This window comes from Chinchilla lanigera, unplaced genomic scaffold, assembly GCF_000276665.1.
Source record: "Chinchilla lanigera isolate Chin_1 unplaced genomic scaffold, ChiLan1.0 scaffold00001, whole genome shotgun sequence".
Classification (NCBI taxonomy): domain Eukaryota; kingdom Metazoa; phylum Chordata; class Mammalia; order Rodentia; family Chinchillidae; genus Chinchilla; species Chinchilla lanigera.
Genome location: NW_004955402.1, coordinates 3,626,488 through 3,647,163, shown reverse-complemented (window position 1 = coordinate 3,647,163; position 20,676 = coordinate 3,626,488). Strand labels below are relative to the sequence as shown.

Genomic DNA, 20,676 nt, shown 5'->3' with positions numbered 1-20,676 from the left:
ATTCATGGAAGATATTTAGTATGTAGAACTCCTGCAGGTTTGGGGAGGAAGCTGGCGCAGCATTGTGAAAAGGTATCCAGGAGACAAATGGGCCTATAAATTTGGGGAGAGAAAGAACGTTCCTTTCTGAAAATGAGATAGATTGGAACTTCTCATTCTAAAGGTGCTCTACCTGGAGTTACAATTAAAGTAGTTTGGCAAGGGTTGGCGCTTCTAACTCAGCATGGGCTCTAAACTTTCCTGGCTGTGAAGCTCCTTTTCTTGGGCTCTTTTCCAGCTCCTGGTGATAGGTCAGTTATTTTAAACAGGGAAGACTGTCTTTTGAGGGCTAAAACCAGGCACACAGAAAGCTTCGCCTGCCTCTTTTTATTTAATCTTTATGCCACCCTTATTAAATAGGCACTTTTTAAAAACCATTTTACAAATAAAAAAAGTTCTGCTAAGGCTTAGGTGTAGGAACTTTTTTGCATGGATTAGGAGGTAGTGAAAGACTCAAGTAGTGATATCTGAACTTAAATGTGCTAAAACCCAAATCATAAAATAGTGTGATTAAACTGCTTCAACTACTGTCAGCTAATGGTTCTGGGATTTACAGCTGTAAGCATCCAGGCAGGATGCAGGCATCTTAAGACTTTGGAAAATTATATAAGCTTTGATGTTTATTGAAAAAACTTACGGATGCTATTAGCAGAAAGTTTAGCTTTCAAGTTCTTGGAAAAAACTGGTCAGAGAAATCAAATTCCCAGGTCTCTTTGTCTTATTCCCTCTGGACGATGAGTTAATGTCTTCCATTAAGGCCAGTTATCTTTCACTTGAAATGCATAATTTGCTTATGAAAGTTTTTCCCCTTGCTAGTGTTGTCTAGCTTCAGCTGCTCTCCATTTGAGGCGTGCCTTTGCTATCTTAGCCAGGTTTTTTTTTCTGGCACTCTCTTTCCCAGAGGAGCCTATTTCCTAGTCTAAAGTAGTCATTAAGCTCCAGGGAAGAGCTCTCCCCAAATATGCAGAAGCATAAATCCTTTAGATCTTTAAACTCAGTGTACAAATGACAAGCACGAGCAGGCCTTGAGGAAGACACATCAGGGCTCAGGCAGTTCTAAAAGAGAAGTGGCACCTTTCATTCTGAAGACATGTTTATTCACGATGACAGTAAACAAAGAAAGACCAGATATTATCCAGTCATATCTTTGGCCCTCATAGTAAAAATCGTACCCTGGTGACAGATAGCACTAGTAGATTTTGGTGGTGAATGAGGTCTCCTGTATCCTCTCTGCTTCAGTCATCCATGGCTGAGTGTGGACTTCCACACCTGGGCGTGCCATGGATGAGCAGATGTTAGCCAACCAGTGAAAAGCCTGACATGCACATATTTTACTTTTATTGATGGTAGCCAATAGAGCAGCGTGTGTGTGTCTTACTAGTTACGCAGGAGATGTCAGAAGCAAGTAGTGCTTTTAAAGCACTGGCAAGAAGAACTTGTTAGTACCCTGGTGTCAGAAATGGACATTGGTGGAGGCTTTATGGAAAACAGTTGTCTCAAAAGTCTTTCAGACTGTGTATTTTTGTTAGTGATCCAGTGTATGAAAATGTAAGGACAACCAAAAGGTCCTGTATACATGAGGATTTAACTGCAAACTTTTCCCTTGGCGATGGTAGGTGCAGTGGGAGGAAACCCAGGTGTTGCATAGTTGGGCAAAGTCCAGGAAACCTGGAGACCACCATGGATACCAGTTGCTCTACTGCCCTCTGGGGCTGGTCATTCTGCGCTGGAGAGGCTGTCATGCACATTTTAGAATGTTAAGCATGGTCTGTGGCCCCTGCTTAGTGGCTTCCAGTAGCACCATCACCACCACACCTGCTGGGACAGCCAGAAATAAAACAAAGGGTGCGGAAGTGCCTATACATGTCAAAGACTGCATCCTAGAAATAAATTCTATTTTAATGTTTCTTATTAAAATACTTTCTAAATGTGAAAGATACTTCTCTTATAAATTACAAGTGTTAGGGAGAAGAATTGAAACAGTATAAACTATCTTGACTATCTCTGGACACATTAATCCTATTGAAGGGAGGAATCTGTAAATGAAAGTATAGATGAGTTGTTTAGGAGGTTATTTTCGATCTCTATCCAGACGTGGTGCTTCACACTTGTAATCCCAGCACTCGGGAGACTGAGGGAGGAGGATTGCTGTAAGTGCAAGGCCAACATGAGCTTGCTAGAGAGTTCAAGGCAGGGCACCGGAGGTGCAGTAGCCACATAGAGAAGAGTTATATTCAGCTCACGGGTGGGAGGCGGAAGTCTCAAGGCCAGGTGGCCTCACTGTGAGAATTCAAAGGCATCATGGTGGAATGCAGGTGGGGGGAGGCTATCACATCTAAACAGGAAGCCAGGAGCAATTCAGGGCCAAACTCACTCCTATAGCTACTTTGTTGAGAACTCAGGAGCAATTCAGGGCCAAGCTCACTCCTATAGCTACTTTGTTGAGAACTCAAGAATGGCCTTAATCCTTTTGAAGGCCAAGGACCTCACTGCCACCTTGGAGTCCAAGCTTCTGGCAGAGGAAGCCTGGAGGACACCCTCAAACCATGCCCGAGCCCTAGCAGCAGGGTGTTGGAACGGAAGACTACACACACAGGCACCTCATGCTGGAGACCCAGCTCCATACAGAGACCTGCTTGGAGACCAGAGCAGGCCCCAAGCCCAGGAGACAGTTAGGAGAGGGCGGAGAGAGAGGGGCAGCGTGCCAAGCCCAGGGTGTGGACCTCGTTATCATCGAGAATGCCTTCGGTTCACTTTGGGGGAGCTTTGGTCCTCACTTTGAGCCTTGCATCCTGGCTCCGGAAGGGAAGATGGTGCACTGCCAGTCTCCTGGAAAAGCTTGTCACATTGGCCTCCCTGATGGGGACTCAGCTTTCCTCATCATTGGAGGAGCTCAGGACCTCACTGTTGCTGAGGATGACTGTAGCACCTTTTGGCGGAGCTCTGGTTTTTCCTGGCTCCAGTGCAGATCCCTCAGCCTGCTAGTACAGATCCTTCATCCCCCTGGCACAGACTTTCTAGCTTCCACCACTGACGTTTGGGCCTTCCCAGTGGAGATCCATGAAACAGGCCTGCATGAGATACTGTCGTGGGCTCTAGGCCTCTAGTTGGACTCGTGGTGGGCATTGTTATGGGCTCTAGGTCTTCAGCTGGACTCATGCAGACATTACGATGAGATCCAAGCCCTCAACTGGATTCTTTCGTCTTTAGTGCATGGACAGATTTCTTGCACTCTCTTGATTCTTTGGGTGACTATTATAAATAATCTTATAAAATATGTGTCATGTATTATATTGTTCCCCTTGCAAAAACCCCAAACCAGACAGGGCAGAACAAAGCAAAATTGGTTTCGCAGGTGTTAGGTGGGAGCTCCCAGGAATGGTGAAATTGCTACACAACCAGAAACCTCATTTGTCGTACTAAATCTAACAAGGCAGCAGTGGCTTTATGGCTCCACTTGTGAAAGTCGATGGTTCTGTGGATTCTCTGAGTCTGATGGGAATGGACACTCTATATCTGTAGCCTCTCAATTAGCAGGAAACTACTTAGCGGAGTAGTTTCATACTATAGCAATAGTATTGCTATTTTCCAGGGGTTTCATGAAACAATAAAAACAATTAGCTGGATTTAGGTTGCTATTGTGAGGAGATGGAGAGCCAAACGCTGCAAGGTGTGACATCGTGAAGAGAGAAGGATTTGAAATAGAACAGGAAGCCGAAAAGAGCAAGTGCTGAAGGACAGTGCAGGCTCACGGTTCCCGAGCGCAGGGGCTCATGTCCTGCTCTGGTTTTTGTTACTGTGTCCAAACAGTGCTTCTACTGGCGGTCTGCTCGGGGCGTGTCTCAGCCGTGGTCAGTTCCCACGAGGACGTGAAGCAAGCAGGTGTCCCGGGGAGCTTTCTGGTGGCCCCCAGTGGTGCGGCGATGAATCCTTTGCAGGCAAGCCAAGTCTTCCTCTTGGGCTTACAGATACTAATTGCTGACAAAGTGCACAGGACAGCCACACCCAGACTAGGAGGAGGAGAAAAATGGCTCCAAGATGATTAACGACACTGGAATCTGGTCGCCCTCAATAGTGGGCTGTGGTTTTCCACCCAAGTTCGTCTCCATAGTCACTGCATTTCTGATCCAAGATATCAACGTGATACTACTCTTGTTTATAAAATAAATCATTTCATTAAATTTGGCAAATCAGTTTTATAAACACTGTGAGGATGATAATGGATCACACAGACCTTTTAAATGTGCTTTTTAGAAACTTAAGGAATCTCAGATTGGATGATTAAAAACTTGGTTTAATTTAGGAGCCCAAACCAGGAATTCATCACCACCCTGAACCTGCAGCACCTGTCAGCGCGGCGATTTCCTTTCTTTTTGAGGTCCCCAGACATGCTGACACCCTTGAGCCTGCCAGGAGGCGACCTTCCTCCTTCCCCTGTAATGTTCACCTGTTGGGCTCAGCTTTACAAGCGGGCTTTGTGACCACTGACCTTGTTCCTTGCAGTTGGCCACAGTGGGCTCTACACATGTCCTTCTTGGGTGTGACATTCTGCTCAAAACCGTGACAGTATAAGCAGTGCCTCCATTATGTCCTGCTACACATGGCACATCGCTATAATTCTATTGCCGTGCAAAATGAGAATGCTCAATAGTATTGCTACTTAGAAATGTGCAAGTCTTAGCAGGGAGTAATTGAGACGTTTTACTTCTCTTTCTAAAACTATAATTGTACCTAAGCAGTTATGATTTATAATCAACTTAAGAGAAAAAAGAGCAAAAGTTTCCTTGAACCCTGGAAATAAAACATTAATTAAGCAGCACTGTTCTAAACAAAAGAGCCATCGGAACGATGACCATTCTTATTCGATCTCATTTAATTAACTCTGGCTCTGCTGGTCCTTGGCTGGGTAGTTTCACGGTCACAGTGGCTTCCCAACGGGAGTCTGGAAATCCTCACTCGGTGTAGTGATAGGATGGCAGAATCATCAGTGCCAGAGGGCTGGCAAAGCACCCCTCTCCCAGCCCTGTTTTGGAGATGAAGATCTCTGTATTGGAACCAATTGCATGAATTTCAAGGAACACGCGCTTGTAATACAGTACGTCTGTGAATGATGAAGGGCTTGAAATGACCGTAAAGATCTGCTGAGAGTTTGTTATCAAATTAATGCAGCATGACGAGGAAATTTGTTTCATTGATGTACAATATTTTCAGTAATAACTGGGATTAAGAAAATGTGATACAGTTGTTTACTATCAGCCCAAGCATCATGAGGACTCAAAGGACTGCAAAGATGTTGGGAGATTTCTAGAAATTCTGTGAAATTCCAGAAATATTTACATTAACATTAGCCCACTCACGTATAAGAGACGGGGAGTTAAACTTCTAACTTGATAAAGCTTCTCATGCAAGTCAGCGCAGCAAATACTGTATACCTAATTATTACTTTTAACTGGACTCTTTGAAAAAACGAAAACCTTTTGAGATTTTTCCAAAGACCCATTGAGAAATCTCCAAATCAGCTCAAGATCGATATTTATTTAGTACTTGATTTTAGGAAGACAGAATTTCAGCAGATGTCAAAAATTTTGAACGTTCGATTCAATAAGATTACAGGTTGTTGTGAAACAATAGTTATCTACTTAATAAAAGTGATAATAATAAAGTATCTATAATAGGTATCATGAGTGAGGGAAAAATAGAAAACAAACACCTCTTAGCTTTTTAGAGTGAGCAGATTCAGTTCCCTTCTCAGGAATCTAGTCTGATAAGACATAGATCTCTGTCTTCTATAGGTGATAACTTAACAGAAACCCATATTTAAATTTTTATTAAGAACAAATTTAATAACTCAAATAACAACTTTACTGTTTTATTTATTTTTTGTTTTTTTGTTTTTTTCTCCGGTACCAGGAACCGAACTCACGACCTTGCGCTTGCCAGGCAGGCGCTTTTGCCGCTGAGCTAAATCCCCAGCCCCAACTTACTGTTTTAATAGAAACTCAGGAAATTGCACTCATTTTGCACTTCTAGACTGTTGGGGGTCACAGTTTTTTAAAAAAGAGCTTTAGGAGCAACGCCTCTCCGACCCTTACTGCTAAACTATACAAGAGGAGATCACGTTTGCACATACTTTTGTGTCTAGAGCTGTTCGGTTTTCTCATGTTTGCCCTCTTCTCACCTTTATTTATTTTTGAACAGCCAATCATTCTATTAGAGCAAAATTACTTTTCTTTCAACAAAATATACCCTACATGTCTTTTTTTTTCCAGTTACTTCCCTTCATTGTTTATTTTGCTAGTTTCTCCACTTACATGTATTGCTTATAACTTTTAACCATTAATAACCCTACTGACAGAGAAAAATTAGGAGACAACTGTGAACTGTTTCTATCCACCAGCATTCTCCATTTCATAGGAATACTTTATACTTGCTCATAGAAAAAAATTACTTTAATGAGGCTAAGGAATATGTTTATCAAGAGATCCAAATATATTTAGTTGCTTTGTAAGAATTAGCAACCAAAACGCATAAACTTAAATTATGAGTATTTCAGTAATTTAGTTAGAAATGATCTAGATATTTATTAAATATCTGAGGTTTGAGCCAGGGATATAACTCAGTGGCACAGTGCCTGCCTGGCGAGGGCGAGGTCCTCAGTTTGATTTCCAGTACCAAAAATAAATAAATAAATATAAGAAATTTAAATATCTGAGGTTTAATTTAGTTTATAAGGTTGTAAATTACCAAAAAGATGTTGGAAACTATTTTTAGGCAAATTTATTGTCAAACATAATAGTTATTGAAGTAAATGTCAGATTAGTGAGTTAGGTTGATTTTAGAAGTCTGTTTTATAATCTTATCATCTAATAAGTGCAACATTGGCTTTATTGATCTCTAAACCCAAGTACAGTACAGATGGGCATTTGTACTAAATGCCGATACCTCGTAAGACAAAGCTGTTTTTCTTTTATTGAACCAAATAGTATTAAATTAGTGCGATGTACCAGTGATTTACCCGGGCCAAGTGAACTGGAACATCATTTGGATTAGTTCTTCTATTTCTGAGAGTTTTAGGGATATTTATTTATATAAGCACATCCTTCTTTCCAGTTATAACAGAGCTCCTTTGTTAACTTGATGCATCCAGAGGTAGGGAAATGTCCATAACATTCATGGCTCGTACACATTTAAACATAGAGACAGACACATCTAGACATCCTAGTTTTGATTCTAAACCTTTAGTCATAAGTCGTAAGTCAAGCATCAGCACTGTGATACAGAATGCACCAGTGCACCTAGGGAAGTTGGTCCTTGTCTTTGGTTCACTGTTTATTTTTATCTACATTGTGTTTCAGGCAGATAAAGCAAGTTGTGGCCTGCTTAATATGAGTGCTAAGTCCTTTTATCAATTGTTGTGGAGGAGGTATTTAAGATTTTCTCTTAACATAGAATCTTACAGAGATTGTGGCCTAAATTTTGTTTCCAGTTGGCCTTTCCCCAGCAGTTACTTTTGGGGGTCCCTGAGTGGCCCTGAGGAGATCAGGGGCCCTTTCCTCTCAGTTGGGTGTTGCGGGGCAGGCAGGAGGGAGAGGAGAAAGCTCCCCGAGGAGCTGCAGGCTGGGGCTGAGTGTTGTGGAAGGACTCAGGGGAGTGCTAACCCTTCTTTGTAAAGTTGTGCCAACAGGAAGTGGGCAGAGGTGTCCAGCAGGGATCTGTGGTCAGGAAGGACTTGACACAGGATGGGCTTCAGTCCATGTTCCCAGGAGAGACCCCAGATGCAGGATGAAGCCCCGGGGAGAACAGAGAGGCCTCAAACCACAGCCAGGAGGCAGGATCGATCGCCAGCCAGGAAGGCCCTTCGTGAGGAAGTGGCTGGGGCTCTGGCCCAGCTCCAGAGGGTTACCTGGCTGCACTTTACTCAGTTTACTCAGGGGACAAACAGGCTCCCAGGGGAGAGGAAGGAGGAGGAGATGCATCCCTGTGCTCAGGGAGAGCCTGAGAAAGACAGCAAATACTGCTGCTGCCGCAGCAGAGCCCGACAACAAAGGCCATTGGGGGAAAGAGACACAGCCAAGGCCTTCCAGGCTGAGAACCTTCATGAGACTCAGACAAACTCCTCAAGAGCTGGCAGCACTTGGCACGATGCCCCCACAGATGGGTGCCCAGGCTGCCGTGTGTGTGCCCTGTGACAGACAGCAGGTTCTGCCTCTGCACATGGCTGCCTTGCCCCTGGCTCCCAGCGTGTCCGTCCCTTGCCGTGACTCCTTTCTGTGCCTACAGGGAGATGCCTTTAGTGGCCATTCCCAGGTCCACGTGGAGGTGATGCTGGCCCTGTGTCCACTGCCACCCTCTTCCCTTGCTGCACTGCGGGTCTGCTTTAGTAAAGGGAATGACTGTCCTACATATGACAGGGGTATCCTGGGTGGCACTTTGCATCAGGTGACCCCGGCAGGGAACCTGGCCTCAAGCACGAGCCGACTGGTGACGGAATGGTGGCTGTCGTTTTTTGCCCTGCATGCTGCTGTCCAGTGAATGGCGCAGTGTCAAGGACACCTTTGCAGGGCTGCTGAGGCTAAATCTCCAGGATTCCTCACGGCCCCTGTGGCTGGCTGCTGGCTCCAGTGTCGGCCTTCACAGGCTCCTTGTATCCGAGAGCCTCAGGAATGTTACTTTTTGTTGTTTTCTCCTGGGACTTGGGTCTGGCTGGCGAGCTGCTGGTGTGTCCCGGGCTGTTGACTCTTTGGTGGTGAAGACAGCTATCTAGAGCCCACAGGCTCTGCGCGGAGACGCCTCGGCCTGAGTGGGAGGGCCGGGAAGAAGGATGCATGGGGGGGAAGATGGGTTGGGAAGGAAAAGAAAGTTCTGAAAAGACATGTGTGTGACCCACAGCGTTTCTTGCTTCCGGACTTGTGAGTCTGGAAGAGGAAGGGAAGAGGCTTGCAGCCCAGCGGTTCGCTCAGCTCTGAGGGGAGCAGCTTCCTAGTGAGGGGGTGCCGATGGGGAGGCTTCCGAGACAGAGACGTGGTGACGGATGGTGACAGGAAGTGGGCAAGCGGGTGCCAAGAGCCCGGCACTGTAGGGTGTGTGTGTGTGTGTGTGTGTGTGTGTGTGTGTGTGTGTGCAGATGCACCCATGCACAGAGGAGTTTCCTGGCCATCACTTGCCTTATTTTCTAACTGTGAGTCCTTGTGGGTTGATGGCCTGTGGCTGAGGGTCATGTGCTTCGAATTACTTTGCAGAGGAAATGAGCAGTTGAGAAAGTTGCCACGCGCTGACGCGGGTGCAGGGGTTGAGGATCTCCTGCCTACAGTGCTCGAAACCAGAACTGTCTGGGAGTTTGGACTGTTTGTGTATGCATGACTCTCTCGGGGACAAAATCTAAACGTGGACTTCACTTGTGTTTTGTGACCCTTCGCACATAGCCAGGAGTTAATTTTATACAATATTTTCGCACATCCATGCTTGGACAGTGACCCACACCATGAAGTTGTATAGAATTTTCCTCCTGTAGTATCATACTGGCTCTGAAAAAGTTTTCGATTTTCAGTTTATTACAGGATTGATTACCCATAATCATTGATTACAAATAGTCATGTTTATATTTATGTTTGACCAGAACAAGAGCCATACTCAACATTCTTTCAGTTTCCTTGATAAGAAACCAGCCTTTTGGCTTTTGATACAGTTCTCTTAGTCAAATCTCAAAATTTGGGCTGGGGATATAGCTCAGAGGCACAACACTAGCCTGGCAAGCGTGAGGTCCTGAGTTTGATGCCCCGTTCTAAAATAAAATCTCAAAATTCTCTATTAATGTTGGGAATGTCTAGTACAGGTAAGTGTAACTTGCAGTGGTAACTCAATTCACAACAGTCTTGAATTCTGAAGAATTACATTTGTGAACCGAGGTACCACTATACTGTTAGAAAGTTATTTCTTTCTTTTTTGTGTGTGGTACTAGGGATTGAACTCAGGGCCTTTTGCATGCTGGGCAAGCACTCTACCACTGAGCTATAGGCCCAGCCCTAGAAAGTTATTTCTGTAGTAAAAATGTTTTGTGTCAGTGGTCAGGGGAGAAAATGGAAGAGTAGAATTCTGCTACAGAGGTGGAATCTCACTGAACAGTTTTTAGGGATAGGTGTGTGTGTGTGTGGGGGGGTCTTAATTTGAAATAATATGCACAACATGTAATGCAGCTGTCAAGCGTCTGCAGTGTGTGTGTGGCCTGAGTGTCAGCTCCCTTGCACTGAGATGCAGCTATAGGACCACATAGGAGGATCCACAACCCACGGAAGCTCTGTGGGATGACCCTCATTGGAGGAGGGCTGTGGAAGAAGCCAGGATTCCAGCAGGCAGGCAGAGGGGCCATGGGGCGGCGGGTGAAGAGCACTGGGAAGGCAGAGGTGGTGTTGGCCCGGGAGAGGTCATGCACCCGAGTGGCTGGCACCTGGGCTTTAGAGCCCAGAGCCGAGCTGGCTTCTCCCTCTAACTAGCCAAGCACCTGCACATTCCACCGTCCACAGCAGTGCCGCAGACCCTGACCTCACGGAACATCTGTGAGTATTCAGTGGAAAGTCTCTGGCACATGAGTACTCAGTGAATGCTACTTACTTTTCCATTTTCTAATGCATTTTCCAGTTCCTCAAGAACAAAGAGTAGTAGAAAAATTTAATGTAGGGCCTTTTTCAAGGGGGCTTTAAAAACCATAGAATTATGCTATTCTTGAGTAAGAGTCTTGATTAAATCAGCAAAATAGAGTTCATCGAGTTGTACATTAATATATTAACATTAAGAAACAAGAGTCCTTAATTATGCTACTTTGTTAGAGCCATTTAGAACATTTTGCATGCTAAAGATCATGAATATGTTGTGTTATTAGTGGCCTCCAAATTAGTAATAGAGTTTTCCTGGGTTCTTGATAATAAAATACATTTTTCTCTGTTCTTTGGTTATAACCCACTTCCATTCCTAATTATGTTCGGCTCAGGCTCCGGTGAGTGCTAGTTTATAATCACTGGGCAGCCAGTCCCAGGGTAATGTTCTCTCAGTGTCTGTGGACCTGGGCTGAGGACCCTTTGGCAGTGGGAGAAAGCTGCAGGGTGTGACTCGTTTCCTCTCGTTAGTGTCCGGTTTCATCCGTCCTGTCCAGAAAATACGGTCCTACTCTTCACTTCCTTTTCCTCCACCTTCCCCATTTGCTCCTGTTTCCCTCTTACCTGGAATGATTGTTTTCCTAGAAGAAGTTGCACAACATTTAAATCCTGGCCAATCTTTCAAGTTCCGGGACACCTGTAATGATGAAATTCCTCTGTGCTTCTCAGGTCAAATAAAATCATCCTTTCTTTAAACAGCTGTCCGTTATGGGCGATGTACGTTATGAAACAATGCTGGTTAGCATTTGGACTTGTTTTACTTCTTGAATTGGAAATAAGAATCAGCAAAAATTTCCAAGCTGTGACAACTGCAGCATCGTTCACAGAGTGTGTCTATAGGGATAGTATTTTTAGTAGTTGGAAAATATTATACAAGTAATGTTATGTATCAATTAGTTGTATTAAAATATATATTATGCACAGCTCTGTATTTGCATTTCAAAGTTTCCTTGACAACATCATTTAACTTCTCACTGTTCTTTTCATGTTGCTAGTATAAATATCTAATATGTTTTTGTTCAAAACATCAATTAGGCGTCAGTATAATCTTTATTAATACAGATCTGTTATTACAGGAAGACTGCTGAGCTGTGATAATTTGCACAGCAGGAACAATGAAATATCTTCTTGTTTGATGCTGTCCCACACTGCTTGGCTTTTTTCTTTTTACACACAGAGCACACCAAACCCTTCTGTGCTCTTTCACAACTGCACTGAAGTCTTCAAAGCTCTACTAAGCAAAGTGTCCTTTTCTCCCAAAGGGAGCACAAAAGGAAGGCCCCAGATTGCAGGCAGATTGACAAATACGTGTGTTCGTTTCAGATCCCCACTTATAATGTCTTCACTTCTTTGTCTTCCTGTAGCCCGGACTCCCCACTTCCTGCGGATCCAGAACGTGGAGGTGAACGCTGGCCAGTCCGCCACCTTCCAGTGCAGTGCGATCGGCAGGACCTCATCCAAGGAGGACAGGCTGTGGTTACAGGTATGGTGCTGCCGGCAGGTGTCCAGCAGGAGGGGAACATTTACTCTAGAGGGGGAGCCGGAGTACGGAGTCTGGGTCCAGTCACCCACGTTGGCCTCCCGTAGTTTGCCAGCACATGGCCAGTTCCTAGGTGTCCTACATGAACGATTGTTGTTCTTCACACTCCTTCTGATTTTCTGTTTTTCCCTGTTGCTTTTGCTTAGTAATCTCATCTGGGAGACCATGCCATCAAGTTATTTTTAGAGCAGTATATTACAGTGTAAAATAAAGCACTTCTCTTTACTTTACTCTTTTCTTCTCTTCCTCCTGAGAAAAATCCCAGGAATCACACATACACTCACGCACTGACACGCTCACACCATTCATAGATCTTCTAGTAATTTGAACTTCCAAGTAATTGACCTAATTATAGAAATTAATGACACATCTTTTCCTTTCAAGCATTCAAAGTATACAGATGGATGTCATTTGTATGACTTGCGTAGTCTTCCAAATGCCCCCTCCATATTTTGCATGGCCCATGCCTGACCTCCGGGGTCTAAGCCTGCTGCAGGAATCCTGACGGAGGGAGCATTGAAATGAGCCGGGCCCCAGGCCCAGCCCCTCAGTAAGCTCTAGGTTTCACTGGAGTCCCCCAGCGCCTTCCAGTTCCACCCATGCTCATTCCTCATCTTGACCGGAGTTGATTTGTTTCCCTTTCTTTCCTTGTTCTGTGTAGGATTATTACTTTTGTGGTGTTGGGGCTTGAGCCGGGGCCTTGAGTATGCTAGACACACTCTAATACCGCACCAAACCCCGGCCCTTTTATTTTTATTTATTTCTTTCCGTTTGCTCCTGAGCTGCATTTCATGTCTCCCCTTCTGCACCTGTCTTCTGCAACAAGCTGGGCCCCACTCCCTTCCTTGGCGCTCTCTGTGTCCAGCGCCTCAAGCCCCGTCAGACTCCTCCCTTCTGTGCGGACAGAATGGCGGCGCTGTGCCGTCTCCTGTGATATCATGTTTAAGCCCTTCATCCCTTTTAGTCATTAGAACTGAAGTACATGGTCATCTTCCTTGCTTCATTTCCGGAGAAATGGGACCCATCAGAATGTTCTCCGCAGCCTGAGTCGGCTGAGGGGAGGTTTCTTACCTCGGGTCTGCACAGGATAAAGCACAGGCCCGGTGTCTGTCTTCTCACATCCTGTCCCTGCTAGCCGCGTCCCTAGCTGTGAAGGAGCAGCGGGTACACGAGGCCGAAACTGCATGTTCCAGGTTCATCTTTGCCTTTCCTCTTGTTTCTGAAAGTTTTGTAATCAGGACTTTAAAAGCTTTTGCAGCTGGTAAAAACTGTCTTCAGTGTTCAACTACTTTTTCTTCGCCTTTGTATCTCACTTCTCAGTTATTTTTAAATTCTCAATGTTAGGGATTCAGAATTATTTTCTCTGTAAGTGGTTGCTTGTATGAGATGTTATCCAGATTGGCTCTTCAGTCGGGACCAACACCCTTTATTGACATGTTCCTCAAGGCATTAAGCATCTTATGAAATGAAACAGCTCTTTTCATCTTCAATTTAATTCTTAATTTTTCAAGAAAAATAGTGTTTTACTCTCAATATTTGTGGACTGGAGAGGACACAATAGAAAGTGCAAGCTGTCACCTCCAATGTCCTAAGATTCTCCAAGAATTTACTAGCATGTGTCAGTCAGTTTGCTCCTTTTGTTTTTCAGATGTTCTGCACTTGTAATACTCGTACTTAAACTTGAGCTGTTGAGGTTGCACATCTTCAGTTATTTCTCATTATAGTGGGAGAATTTATTGTGGGAATCTGTGATGTTATAGGAGAAAGCTGGTTGCTACTCTGAAGAAATACAGGGCTACATGTACAGTTCTCAGCAGTGCCTCTGCTGTACAATCCCATGGGCCATTTTTAAGTGCTTCTGGTTTATTCCTGGGTTCTGATCCAGTTGGTCTGGGGTGGGCCCAGTTTTTTATTAAAGGGTCCCCAAGTAATTCAACCATTGTGAACTGAGGTTGAAAATCACTACCCTGAAATGATAAATGATCACTTTGTTATAGTTTAAAATGAAAATTGTGTGTGTGTGCTGTGTTGCCATTTTGTGTTAGAGATGCTTGTGTGTGGTCAGCCTTTCGCAGTGGCTTGTCACCTCTTTTATAGGTTATGCTGAAAAGAATCACAACTGTGTATCAGGGCAGTTTTGTTAGCAGGTATACAAGCCATAGAATGATTTAAGAAGTAATATTATGATTCCCTTGGCAAACTTAACTTGGGTATTTTAAACCGTGTATACTAAAGCATAACTTTAACAACAGTTACTATCATAGAAAAATATCAGAAACTCACAAAGCAGACTGTCTTCGGTTGCTATAGCAACCATTTAGTATCTGAAATTTTGAGTGGTTAAAATCACATCCATTATTGTTTTAGTCAGTTACCTACCCACAGCTATATCTGTATAATATAATATTAAACACACACTGAAGCCATGGGATGCTTGCAAGCTGATACCCTGTTTTAACTTATTAGGATTTTGGATTACTTTGATTTAGAAGTAAAGATCTATTTTATATTGGTGAGACAGTACGATGTGTCTAGGGAGATCCTGGAAGAAATTAATACAGTTTACTTTGTGATATTATCTAACATAGGTAGCTGGCACCTTGTGGGATGCTGCAGCAGTAAGGGCAGCTGGGGAAGAGATATCCCCCAGGGGAGCTCAGGGCTCCCAGGCAAGGTTTGAAATTGAACCTCACATTTGGCCTGCAGGTCAACATGGTTCCAGAGAAAGCCATCAGCCCCTCCTCTTGAAGGTTGGCTGTTCCTTTGGCCCCAGAAACGTTGATCCAGGAACTCCTACCTCCTGTGTCTCTCCTCCCCTTTGTCAAAAGGCTGCTCCCGAGTATCTGAGGTTACCCCAGGGAAGGCAGAGGTGGCCCTGAGTCTTGATTTCCCCAGGGAAGAGCTGCTGATGTCTCCCTCTGTCTCTGTTTACCAGTACAGCCTTGGAGGCGGGGTCTTGGGAAATTTGCATGCTCTTAGGGTCTCAAATTGTTTTCGTCTTCTGTCTCTTCCTTTTGGAAGTGGAGGGGAAAAATGGAAGGCATTTTAGCTACATGATTTGTGTCTGGTTTAGGTGGCTGCACAAGTCCTAAGATAGTTCCAGTGTGGCAATCTGGAATCATACTCACACCTCCATATCCATGAGGAGTTGGTTCAGCACCCCTGCAGATACCCAACTCCAGCAGAGCCTATGTGCTTTGCCTTAAAAGTGCGGTATTTTTGTGTAGCCCTTGCAGAACTTCCTGTGTATTTAATCATCTCGGGCTTCCAAATAGACTTGAATGCAGTGTAATAACAAGTGATAGCTTCTACACTGTATTATTCAGGAAGCAGTGACAATAAAATGTCCGTACATGTTCAATACAGATGTGATTTTTTTTCAAATGTTTCTGGCCCATGGTTGGTTGAATCCATGGGTGTCAAACGTGAGGGTACAGAGAAGGATGCCCTCAAATACAAGTACCTGTTAAAGCCAAGGGGACATTTCCTTAGGTTCTTCCTTGAGGTGGAAGGAAAATGGGCAGCGCTTGATGCATTTTAATTTCGCGGCTGCCCTCGGGACTAGAGGAGTGGCGCAGAGTCAGCATGTTGCTTGTCATCCCGGTGTGATGGTGTGGGACAGAGTGTGGACACTGCTTCGAGGCACACGGCAGAGCAGCCCGGCCATGCCAACGGGGGGTGAGCTGGGAAACCCTAAGGCAGGTGAGGATTCCCTCCTCCTCTCCTTCCACACTGCTCCCTCCATCCCTTTATTCAAAGGAAAGGGAATTGGCCGTGGTCCAAGTGTAATTGCCGTTTGTCTCTGTTATGAGAACTGCTATCCATTAAGCACAAAGGGCAAGCGACAAAGTAATGGACCTTCTGTTTATTCTTAGGATTTAGAAGGCTGTTATTATCTTTCCTTAAGAAATTCGTGTTTTGTAGTCCACACTTCCTGTGTGCCGGTGTTTGATGACGTGTTGAGCACATGTTGCTGTAGCGTGGGGCTGTTACCACTTAGGGCCGTCTGTCCTTGGCCAGATTTCATCCTTGTTCCTTTTCTGCAGGTGCCTTTAACAGTCCCAGTTGTTTTGCAGCCACCGAACGATACCTAGATAAAGTGGCTCTTTCAGTTATGTAGTGCTGGGCTGTTGATAAGCCAGCCACAAAACTGTTTTCCTGGAAAAGAATCCGGGTGAAATAGTCATTCAGGTACAGAGAAATGAGAGATTGTGTTCTAATCACTCCCTTGAAGGCTTTCTTTTTACTTCTGTATGGAAATGATAAACTCAGGCAAAGACGGAATACCGTAATGAACTTCATAAACTCACCCTGTGGCTTCAGCAGCTCACAAGATGTGGTGGATGCCTCCCGTGTTTCACCTGCTCCGTCTCTGCCGACTTGGAAGTCTGTGTCACCCATCATTTCGCTGTACCTACTTCTCTAAAACAAAGCTTGGTATTTTTCCCTGAAAAGCGTCAGGCGGTAAATTCTGCAGGCTGTGTGGTCCCATCGTGCCTAGCTCCGTCCTTGTGGAAGCAGACAGCCAGAGCCGGCACACAGCTGAATGGCAGTGACCGGGCTCGGTGCAGCTGGGTTGGTCGTCACAGCAACTAGAATTTCATAGTAATTTCGCCGTTGCAAAGTGTTACTCTTCTTTTGGTGTGTTTCCTTTTCTGGGTGAAGACCATGACAATCTTTTGAGCGATGGGATACAGACAGTGTGGAGAGTTTAGCATCGTCTCCTACTCTGGAAGAGAAAAGCCATTCTGGTTTCCTTAAGACAAGGGATAAGCCATGGCAGAGCGTAGTTATGGAACGCGAGGACTAACTCTTCCTCTGTAACTGTATGTTGGTGCCCATCAGCAAACCTTGCTGCCCAAGGCTCCCAGCACACAGAATGAGGTGTGTTTGAGGAGCTGGAGATGCCAGTCGTGTTGCTCTGACCGTTCCATTGCATACATTGTGCACATGCTGCTTCCCATGAGTATGTTGATGGAGTATGTGTCAGCTTACAGCAAAAGAATTACTTTGCTAGTGAGGGTCAGATTACCTAAAGATGTGAAGCCTTTGGTAAATCCATTATACTTCAGTGAAGCTGGTTTTTTTTTTTTTAAAGACAGTGATAAGAGGCCTTTAAACTTAAGCACATTCGGTGACTGAACCCATTGCACTTACTGTCTTTATTGCTAGGCGCCCTCCCCTCATGGCCTCCCCCGTGCTGAGCCATTTTGCTGGCTTCTTGGTTCTGGTATGAAGACATTCTAGGCTTTTACCACCCTCCTAGAACCCAGTGTTGGCAATCTCTGTGAGGAGTCCTGGTTCTTCTTTAGTGGAAATGGCCACTAAAACGTACAGTTCGAGCACCGAGGTGCTCCTGATAACTCTTGGTTGTTCTTGGTTCTTCTCAGACTGAGCAAGGGCGGGAGGGGTTGTGCTCAGACACACAGGAAAGGCACTGGCCTGCCCTTTCCGATTCACATGCAGGACTGCAGGGCTTTGTCTTCCATTGGCACCTTCTTTCATTTCTGTTTTCAAGAAGAGCTGTATATTTCAAGGCATTGACTGGGGAGACGTAGGGCTCATGTAACACCACGTTAGGAACTCCCCTTGTCTTCAGATCCTGTACAGGGACACAGCCCCTTCCTCCAGGTCAGAGGCGTTACTGCAGTGGCAGAGGGTATGGAGGGAGTCCTCACCTTGCCAGCCCCAACTTTTATCCTGATAGAAAATGCCAGTCAGTGTCAGGTGCCGCAGTGTGACGTGGAGAGTCAGTCCAGGCAACCGCTGGCTATTTCGTTCTGTGACCAAAGAACTACTTTCACTGGGACTTCTGAGTACTGTGTTTATTATATATATCCTGTGTTACCTGGATGAACTTCCAAATAAAATTTGAACAGGTTATTAAATAATATCAGATGTTATTAACCTCATATGAGTTGAGGTTCTAAATTTCCATGATGAAATTCTACTTGAACATGACACTGTACAGTGTTCAAAGAGTGTGGTACAGCTTTAGGTGTCTGTGTATTTCCTTGGCTACCTGTATATTCATTAGCCAGTTAAGCCAGTTATACTCATTAATATACATATTGATGGTATATAGCAAAGGAAGTCAGAACTTTGGAGTGTGGTCTTCTAAACTGGTAATATTGGGTTAACTTGGTTATAGTCTAGAATCCAGAGCTCAGGACTATCTTAATTATTAAAATGAGAAAAGATGGGCCACGGCAGAAGATTGCTGTTGGTGTTTCATTAGCATTGATTTAGATCCATAAGAGTTTCAGACAGACTTACTTCTACCCCACTGATGCGCCTACCCACCAGGAGCTGAGACTGTCCATCCAAGCCATGTATGTGGGCATTTGGGAGTGGCAAGGCCCAGGGCCACCTGTGCTGGCCAAGGAATGGGGCACGGGTTGGTGTGCTCCAGTGTGGCAGGGGGAGGTGCCACAGACTCTCATCCGGTCCCCTCACAGCAGCCTGAGATGGGCCAATTTACTGTAAGTGCTGCCAGCTTTCCAGACTTCAATTTCTTTCCATCATTGCTCTGATTATGGCGAAAGTATTCCTGAAAGACCGAATACGTATCTCTGGGCTGCTAAGTGACTGCTTATTTAGACGTCCTCCAGTTAGTCAGCTGCGTGAAGAAGGCTATATGTCTACTTTAAATAACTGTCAGGACTTTTTCCAGCCTGCCCACGTTGAGATGACGCACATGTTTAAAGACACCCTGGCCTTCATAAAGAGCTGTATTTAACCCAGTGAAAGCGTTGGCTATCAGGCGAGTCATTGGGCAGCAAATTCAGGAACAGACTGGATCTGTAGTGGGTCCTCGCTCACTCTGTGCTGCCTGGAGTCCAAGGCTTTTGTTCCTGCGGATCCAGGCTGCCTTGCTCGGCTTTCTGTGGTGGCAGAGAGCCATCTACATGCCCGCTTCCAGGCCCTGTCCAGTGTCCTGCTTCCAGAGGGAAGGTGGCACACCATTTCTTGCTGGGGCTGTCGCATCCTCACCTGGGAAAACTGGGAGAGGTCAGCTGGCAGATGTCCAGCCTTACTGCACTGTGGGCATCCGTCTACAATCCCAAAACCTTCCCCACAGGCTGCGAGGTGCCCAGCCCTGCCCAGGTCCTGAGCACGTGACCCTCTCTGGTCACCTCTGACCTCGGGAGCCGCCTGCGGGGAGCGGAGCTCATGGATCATTCTATGACTCCCTGCATTGGAGGACTCCGTCTGGCCACCATTTAATTCCACTCTGATGGAGAGGCTCCAGGGGCCAAAGGCTTCTTATTGTCAGCCGCTCGGCCATGCCCCCATTCCCAAAGGGTGCTGTTTCTTTAAATTTTTATTTTCATTAGTCCATGTTTGCAGTATATAATGATCACAGTCCTCTTTAATTTGTTTATACTTAAAGTTTCTCTTTAAAGTTTCTCTATTTTGCTCTTTAATTTGTTTATACTTCAAGTTTCTCATGTAAGAGAAACTGTGCAATACTTAATTAAGCTTGTGTGTCTGATTTATTTCGCTTAACGTTGTGGTCTGAGGTACATCCATTTTCCTACAAATACCTCAGGTTCATCCTTTTTTATGAGAAAGTAGTGCTCCATTGGTGTAAATACTGCATTTTCTTTATCCACTCATCTGTTGATGGACATCTGGGCTGCTTCCAAGATTTAGCTAGGAGGAGCTGTGCTGTTCAAAGCATGGCTGTGCATGTGTCACTGTAATGTGATGTGTTTTAACATCACCACTAAGACCCCAAGGATGGCCAGGCTGGGCTTCTGTGCTAGAGCTGCAGCCATAAGACTCCTGGCCAAGCTACCCAACCCATAGCTCTGTTCCTGAGAAGGCCGGGTACAGAGCAGCTGTGGTGAGTGGCCAGAGCAGTGGGTCAGAGCTGGGCCACTGCTTCAAGAGCAGCAGCCATGTAGGAGTGCATTTCTGGTCTTGGTCAACTGAGGCCCCGCTGAGGACACAGGTGAGCCAAGAACCTACATTGTGAGGCTAGAGGGGAAAACGTTCCTCAGAGACAGAGGCTGCTGGCGGGAAGGTGCAGCCGGTGTGGACGGAGCTCTGCAGTGCTCGCTGGGGTATGTGTCCCAGTGGTTGCCCTGCGTATTGTACATTACCTGGACCACACACCCAAACCTGCAGAGTGTGTTTCCTCTGCTTTTGTCCCCACACCTGCCCATTTGTTCACCAGCCACACTTGACAGGACATGAGGCTGTTTAGGGCGTCTGGTCTTCCTGTTTAGGGTCTGTGTTTAGGGGTGCTCATGCAGAATCAGCAACTTACCTGGCAATGGGGGGGAGGTTGTGCCCAGCTTTCCCGGGAGTGTCAGATCATAAACAGCACACACACCTTTCTAAAATTCAAAATTCTAGTTCTGAGCCACATGCTTTGCCAAGGGTTGAGAGAAGTGTAGATGGCCCGTCCCGGGGCCCACAGCCGTGCCGCCCCAGCCCATC

The 20,676-nt window shown here is 45.4% G+C and overlaps 1 protein-coding gene across 1 annotated transcript in view; it reads left to right on the top strand.

The window, feature by feature from the left end:
• The window catches only part of Ptprm (protein tyrosine phosphatase, receptor type, M), a gene marked incomplete at its 5' end in the record, with an annotated part of 513,011 nt that overhangs the window by 109,294 nt on the left and 383,041 nt on the right, over window positions 1-20,676 (top strand). Inside the window, 1 exon segment of the mRNA XM_005372618.2 lies at window positions 12,053-12,171. Within this exon segment, the coding sequence (XP_005372675.2) occupies window positions 12,053-12,171 (119 nt within the window).